This window comes from Sabethes cyaneus, chromosome 3 (assembly GCF_943734655.1).
Source record: "Sabethes cyaneus chromosome 3, idSabCyanKW18_F2, whole genome shotgun sequence".
NCBI lineage: Eukaryota > Metazoa > Arthropoda > Insecta > Diptera > Culicidae > Sabethes > Sabethes cyaneus.
Genome location: NC_071355.1, coordinates 22,419,406 through 22,426,768, shown reverse-complemented (window position 1 = coordinate 22,426,768; position 7,363 = coordinate 22,419,406). Strand labels below are relative to the sequence as shown.

Genomic DNA, 7,363 nt, shown 5'->3' with positions numbered 1-7,363 from the left:
CATGTTGTAAGAATGCCGGACAACTACCCTGCAAAGATGGTGTTCGCCTCAAATCCGGTAGGAACAAGACGACCAGGAGCGCAGCGAGCAAGATGGTTAGACCAGGTGGAGCGAGATCTGGCGGAGAGTACTCGGTGTCGAGGAATTGGAGAGCGGTAGTTCTCAACTGAGTTACATGGAGAAACTTTGTTCAATAGGCTTTGTCTTAGGACGGCAAGCCACCTAAGTAAGTAAGTAAGTACGATCATTTCGTGGTCACTAAATAAGGATTTTCGAATCGAATTGGCCCTAAAAGTCCTGAATCTTCAAGCTAATCCGGTATTTTTTCAGGCCAAAACATTCTCCTGAATGGTCGGGTGCCCCCCACTTTTCGTCCATGTCTGAGCACGCTAGTGGTACCAGAAGCCCGGCTGAACCGAACGAAACGATTGATGTGGAGGAAATCGGCGAAGGTGGCCCCATCACCGTATTTGAGGATAACCAAATTTGCACTAAATTGAGCTCTGCACTGCACTCGGTTGAAAACGCCACGAATGCATGTGCATGCTGCAGGTAAGAAAATGAAGTTTGCATTCGCGCCGCCTATTGCGATGACGAGCGCATGGCGAATCGAACGGTTTTTGAATCTAATCTAGTTAGCCAAATGTTTGTCAAAAAAGCAAATTGAGGTAGTGTTCATTGATTTATTATTAGTAGGTAGGTACTTGACAGTACATTAGGCTTTTTAATTTGCAGAAAAAAAACATGAATGTATTGTTTAAGACTTTTATTTTAATTTCCGCTCGTTCTTCACATGAACTCGTTCTGAAAACTTCTGATCTCTATAATTTACATTATAACGATAAAAATATGAAATTTAGCGCGTGTACCATTTCTTCTTGTTTGTTTCTTTGTTTGACTTACTCTGACATTTTAATGTTAAGATATAGGTTCGCTAAACTGTATCTGCATTTCATCGTTTGCGTATTTTGCGGTACTAGGTCTTGATAAATTATAGGCATACTCCTGATATAAATTAAATTAATTCATCTAGCATCAACACGCACGAATATCAGCACTATTCGGTTCTATGACCTCCCCCCCCTCCTTGACTGTGGTGGGGCCTTGTGTGTGTGTTCAAAGTTATTAGAGTAGGTAGTGTTTTAGTATGTTTTTTTTCGGTCTAGCGTACAACTTTAGTCTACCGTGTTCCGTACGTCCTTTTCTCCGACATTCTAACGTGATAAATAGGATTCAACTTAGTATACGTAATGGTCCTAAATGGCGAAAAGTAATTTTGCTCACAGTCGCTTGGTTTCGTTCAGTATAATTTATTCTTGTCAATCTGTTATCGGTTTCTTGTAACTTTCTGTACGTCGGGATGCGTAACTTACAGTTAGGTTCGAATTTTTTCTACCGGCTTTCTTTTCATATTCGAATTTTGCATCGTGATAAGATGCAATATTTTTTTTGAAAGTGTCACAAAACTATTAAAAATATTATTTTATAATCCTAACGCGGGGAGTAAAGCGGGATAAGGATACTTTTCTGTATGTGTCGTTGACATCTTAGAGGTGTTATAAAAATCACTAGTGCATACAAAAACATCCCCAATGTAGCTGGCGTTCTAACCTATTTATACAAGCAGTGTATAACATACATTGTACACTAGTAGCGCCCTTGTAAACTGGAAAATAAACATAATTGTTAGCGGAAAAATTAATTAACATTAGGTCAATCGGTTTTTCGGGTGGTCTCCAATAGCTATGCCAAACAATAAAAAACGATCGCGAAAAACCTTGAAACAATATTTTGGTACAAAGCGTCCTGCAGATATCTACGCAACACCCCCAGACAATGACCGGTGCGAGTTCAAAGCACATTAATCGAACTCGTAGTCAATGTTTCCATCGTCGAAACGGTACCGATTAGTGCCGCTACTGCTACCGTTCCCCCCTTCATCCGTGCCATTGTTCCTGGATGAGGCCGGCTGCGCCCCTGGTGGGTCCGTTGCCGTCGTCGTCGTCGTCGACGCTGCCTGCTGGCCGGAGGAGCTGTTTTGCGTTTGCTGTTGCGCGCTTGACAACGTCGACGAGGAACGAGATCCCGATGGCCTTGGCTGGGATGGGTTATTAGCGCGGAGAGAAAAAAACGGCTGACCGAGTTCGACCAGCAGACTAGATGTCGACGGTCCGTTCACGTCGGCCGACGATGAAGCGGACAGCTGGCTAGCAGCGCCCGGGAACGCATCCGAGTGAAGGGATCCTGAAACGGAAATCGAAATTCGATGTGAATTTGATTTTCCTAACTAAAGTATTAGAAAGTTCTAAAACCGCAACACTTACGTAACGTATTGGCGACGGCATTGGCGGCAGCTGCCAGGCCTCGCTGCTCATCCGGTTGTTGCTCCGGCGCTAGACTTTTCCTACAGATAGGACAGGTTCCGTGCAACTCTAGCCAGGGAATGATACAGGTTTCATGATAAATGTGCTGTGTGGAGAAACCAAAACATCGTTTTGAACAACGCTCATTTTTGTGAACCAAACAACACCATCACTTACAGCACAGGACAGCTTCCGGACAACTTCGTCGATCTGGAAATCTTCCCAGCAGACCGAGCACTGCAGCTTCATGTCCACCTGTTCGCTGCTGATTGTTACCTTCGGAATCTCCGCTATTTTCTCCTTCTCAAGCGGCGGAGGACCGGTGTTGTCCATTTGATTGAGCAACTGCGTTACGATGGTATCCAATCCCTCCCGGCCCCAGGCATAGTCACCGGGATTACCCATGAAAAACATGGGCGTACCTCCGGCGCCCCCGTTCGCACCATCCGCCACCGATATCAGTATCTCCCGTAATATGTTGTCTAAATTGTTAATGTTTTGAACACCCCTGCGCCGGTTACGGTGTCTTCCAAGCAATCTCATCGAGTACGGACCGCCGGCATTTCCGCCGGTTGCACCCCCAGCCGCCGAGTCACCCCCATCGTCGCCAAGCGAAGCAGGTGCCTCGGAATCCGTCGCACGCGAATCTCCCGCACCACCCGTCGACAGTAGCAATGGCGACAAAATGCTATTGCTAAAGATATCGGTGGCTAATCTTATTGCCTACAAAAAAAAAACATATTTCACCATTTTTTCCACTCAATTTTGTCATCAGTTTTCGCGCAACACCTTACCTGGGGGTTCATGTAATCCATCGTGTTCGAGTCGCTGTCGGACGGTGCAGGTGGCGGCGAAGGTGGATTCGTATTTCGTTCGGCAGCCGGAAGTTCCTCTATGAATCCTTCCAGACAGTGGGGGCATGTGAAATCCGACGACACTCGATCGATCTCTACCGAGCAAGAGTGGCAGTAAAACCGAGACGGAGCATTTGACGAGTTTTCCACCAACGCATCCATGGCACCGGGGTGATAACTTCAGGAACAAAACTACTACACCTAATCCTTGCGGACGAAAAAACCAATTTCGGCAAAAACACTTCCAATCGGCTAACCCGCAAACTTCCGAAGAAATTTTGACAGTACTTTTCTTTGGATGAAAGAACACACTCGCACACGGGCACGCACACAGCAGTAAAATTGAATATTGCACTTGCACTAAATGCTATTCGACCGTCCGTTCATTTGTTCTTGCTAGACAATAGTCGGCGTGTTTTTCTTTGCCCGAAATTTGGAAACCTGTTCGCTATACGTCCATCCCGCTAGGTTCAGCTTGCGGTCCTTAAATCGCCCGAATCGCTAATCGGTTCTAAATTCAGCTATTTACCGAAACAGATGCCGGAGCACAATTTTTTTCGCGATACAGGCACTGTCTTTTGGGCTCTAGAAACCGTGCGAAAAAAAGAAAAGAACCTGCGAATCAGTGACAGCAACGTTAATCATTACTCGATCGTTTCGCTGATTGCACAATGCATAGGCGTCGTTAAAAAATATCTCGCCCGAGACATGATGTGGAACTATATAGGGCAGGGTGATATTTGTTAACACCTTTCGTTTAAATATTTAAATAAGAAAACTTTTTCAATTAAATTCTATTCAAATCTGGCATTAGTTTTTAGGATGTCGATTTTCTTCGCTGGTGTAAATTTGTGCATATTTTGACGTAGGACTACGTCTTACGACAAGGTTTGGTTGGGTAGGGTGTCATTCCAAAAAATCTTTCTCGAAAAGTGGTCAGGTTTTAAACGCTACCCGCTTACGAAAAAGGCGGATGCCTGACAGAAAGCGAACAGAACCAGTCTTCATTTTTCGCACGATTCTCTTTATGTCAAAAGATAAGAGAATAATATGGAACATGACAAAGCAGGTATAATTTCATTGTTAACCTGGGGTGACATTGCGCATCTCGTTTCGAGTGATTTTCGTTCGAGACGCCCATTTGTTTAACGTGGTCGAAACGAACCTTAATCACTCGAAACGAGATGCGCAATGTCACCCCTGTTTATTGCACGCTTCTTGCTGCTACAATCCGCTGCTGCTACCCTCCAAAAAAGGAGGGAAAGCTGAATCGGTACAAAACCGGTTTCTATTCGAAACCTCTGGCAGAAATCGAACAGAAATCCGGCAAAAAAATCGTAAGGCGAAATTTCTGCCCGAATCGGATGTTGCATTTCTGTAACATCGGATGTTGTTTTCACGGGTGACGGCGGCCAGAATGTCTGGCAGAAAAAGTTTTCCGCTGCCAAATTTTTGTTCGATTTCTGCCGGACGCGCCTAAGCGGGTAATAGCAAGGGACTGGCAACCCTATCCTTACTCTATGTGTTTGACAGTAGCCAACATCTACTGCCGGCGTGGGTATTATTTGCAAAAATCTAGCTAAGATTTGAAAATAATACCCGTCTGCCAGCATACTCGCTTTGCAGAGTGAAACGAACAGAACGTATAGCAGTGTCATGCTGTCTCATTTACGCAAATGGTTAGATGCTGACTGCATAAACATGGCTGCGTACTGTGTTACCTGACTCACTGCGCATAGCGTTGTATTCGCGGTATCGTGTTGGTTCGAAAGGTTTCGAAAAATATCGCCCTTGTATCGAAAATATCGTTGATTTTGATCACTAAAAATAACGTACTTAAACGTTATATTGCAAGTGCTAGTAGTACGCAATAATAGAGGTTTTCCGTCAAATCATACCCCTGCTTTTCTTATTTTTCCCTGAAAGTACGTTAAATATGATACTGAATGGTGCAAAAAAAATTTTTTTTTAATACCTCTAGAATTTACTATGACTTTTGAAACGATGAAAATTGCAAGAATGTTGAATTTTTTTTCACCAAACCACGAATGTTGAATATAAAAAAGATGCATTTTGGCAGCACTGGCGACAACATTTTTGCAGATTTTCTGGCAACATTGTACAAATGTGACAGGGTGATAGCCAATCAAAAGCTGGCTCCAAATTGGCTTCGAAAGTCATGTGCATTGTCCGTTGAATTATCAAACGTAAATAAAAACCTAAATTTTCGTGTTTTCGTGTATCCGTAGACTAGCAATCCTTTTGTTTTCAAGAACTTGTTGTTTGGACATCGTTTCACTAGCAATTGTACTAGGCGGTCTTACCAAAACACATTTATGTTTTCTCAGCTCATTTTCGACCTGTTTAAATCCGCGATCGGCCATCACCGTTGTATGCGGAGTTAATCTTTCGAGAAATCCGCTCACCCTTACTAATTACATCCGAAATCCTTCCTCCAGCGCCTTTTGATACAAAGTTAATTGTACCGTCTGGCAAACAACCTATTAAATATTTAATGGTATTACATTTTTTATCCAGCTTTTTACGCGCTATAATAATGGCCGCTATAAATTGTGTTCGTAATATTCGAACAATCTTTTTGACAACTCTGCATCCATCAAAACTGGGCACTCTTCTCATGTACGGCAGTGTTGCTCTTTCTTTCGTTTACGCAAAAGAAGAAGAGCAATAGTTTTGTTTACATTTCGCACATTTTTGCTCTCCTTCTTTGACGTAAAGGAAAGAAAGAGCACGGTAGTGTTGCAAGAGAAAAGTGCCAGATTTGATGTATGCAGAGTTGTCAAAAAGATTGTTCGCATATTACGAACACAATTTATAGCGGCCATCATTATAGCGCGTAAAAAGCTGGATACATTGAATATGTCAATGTTTGATGAACGGCTTGTGACGGTTTTTGAATCTGGATTTCGAAGCAGTCAATAATCGTGTTTACTGCTGCGTATCGGTGTTTAAAGCTTCTTGGTAGGTTGTACTGAATTTCTTCTAGTTCTGGCCAAATAATGAATTCTTTTAACGCTTCACTGAGTATATTTAGGTTTTCCGAAATAATTTGACTAACTGATGTGATACTTATAGAAAAGCAATCAGCCAACTGCCAATATGGCTCGTCACGTCTCACTTTTCTCAAATATCAGAAAGAGGTCGCGTTCTGAAAGTTCCGTAGCATCCGATAAAATTTTCAATAAATGAACTGATTCTACATTAATTCCCATATATCTTTTCGGATTGTTCCTCATTGTTTCCATAGTAAATTCCAACTGAGTTTTTCTTTGTATGCTATTTGAGATTCCGCTGATCCAGTAAAACGTGTAGATGTTGACGAGCGACTAGGAACATAGAGGCTATCTGGTTTGCAAGAGCCAAAAATGAAACTTTCCGATACCGAGACATCAACGTTTGAACCTGTAAACCCATAAAATATGTTAAAGTTAAACGAAATATATTTTTATATTTATATCCTATTACTTCCTTGTCCAATAGAATTATCAGTTTCGTAATTTTGTTCTTTAATTATACTGAATTGGTCGCCCACATGTAGAGGATCAGCAATCTCATATTCACAGGGCAATGCTATAAAAAATAACTTTTGATTATATGTTTCTTAAATATCAATTGAAATATGTATACCGTGTAGCGATGATTTTGAACTTCCTTCAGCCGGTAGTGATATTTTAAATTCAATTTGAGTTTTTAAATCAAGGGTTTTGGTGTCTGCAACAATTGATGGAGCTGCATGACTCAGTTGTGATAAAGAAAGGTTTGTTGAATGAAGAGGTAAGTTTTTGTGAGGTAACACGTCCTTTTTCAATTTCAGATATCGTCGGAAGCCTTCGTGTTTTTTCTCGATGTCATTGTAATCGACGCAATCGTCTTCTAGCTAGGGAATGTAAACCATTATTAATTGATTGTTGATCGTTTATGACAACGTATGATATACTTTATACTTACATTAAAATGCTTTTGACAGCAATACATTCGCTTGATTATTTTATTTGGTTGCATAAGTACTACCCACAATTCTCGCTTTCGAGTATCTAAAGGAACCGAAACAAATCTAAGCTCGAAATTATTGCTGGTCGATTTACAACCCAATACGCAGCACTTTTTCACTCGCTTTGTCGCCAT

The 7,363-nt window shown here is 41.9% G+C and overlaps 1 protein-coding gene and 1 pseudogene across 1 annotated transcript; both read right to left on the bottom strand.

Annotated features, from left to right (window-relative positions):
• Positions 1 to 761: 761 nt before the first annotated feature.
• Positions 762 to 3,855, bottom strand: LOC128742038 (E3 ubiquitin-protein ligase Iruka-like). The gene is made up of 4 exons (XM_053838219.1): positions 3,158 to 3,855; positions 2,541 to 3,086; positions 2,325 to 2,469; positions 762 to 2,244 (listed from the first exon to the last, which is right to left on the bottom strand). The coding sequence occupies exons 1-4, from the start codon at positions 3,377 to 3,379 to the stop codon at positions 1,862 to 1,864; spliced, it is 1,296 nt and encodes a 431-aa protein (XP_053694194.1). The 5' UTR covers positions 3,380 to 3,855; the 3' UTR covers positions 762 to 1,861.
• Positions 3,856 to 5,436: 1,581 nt separating this feature from the next.
• On the bottom strand, positions 5,437 to 7,363 carry LOC128739378 (uncharacterized; annotated as a pseudogene).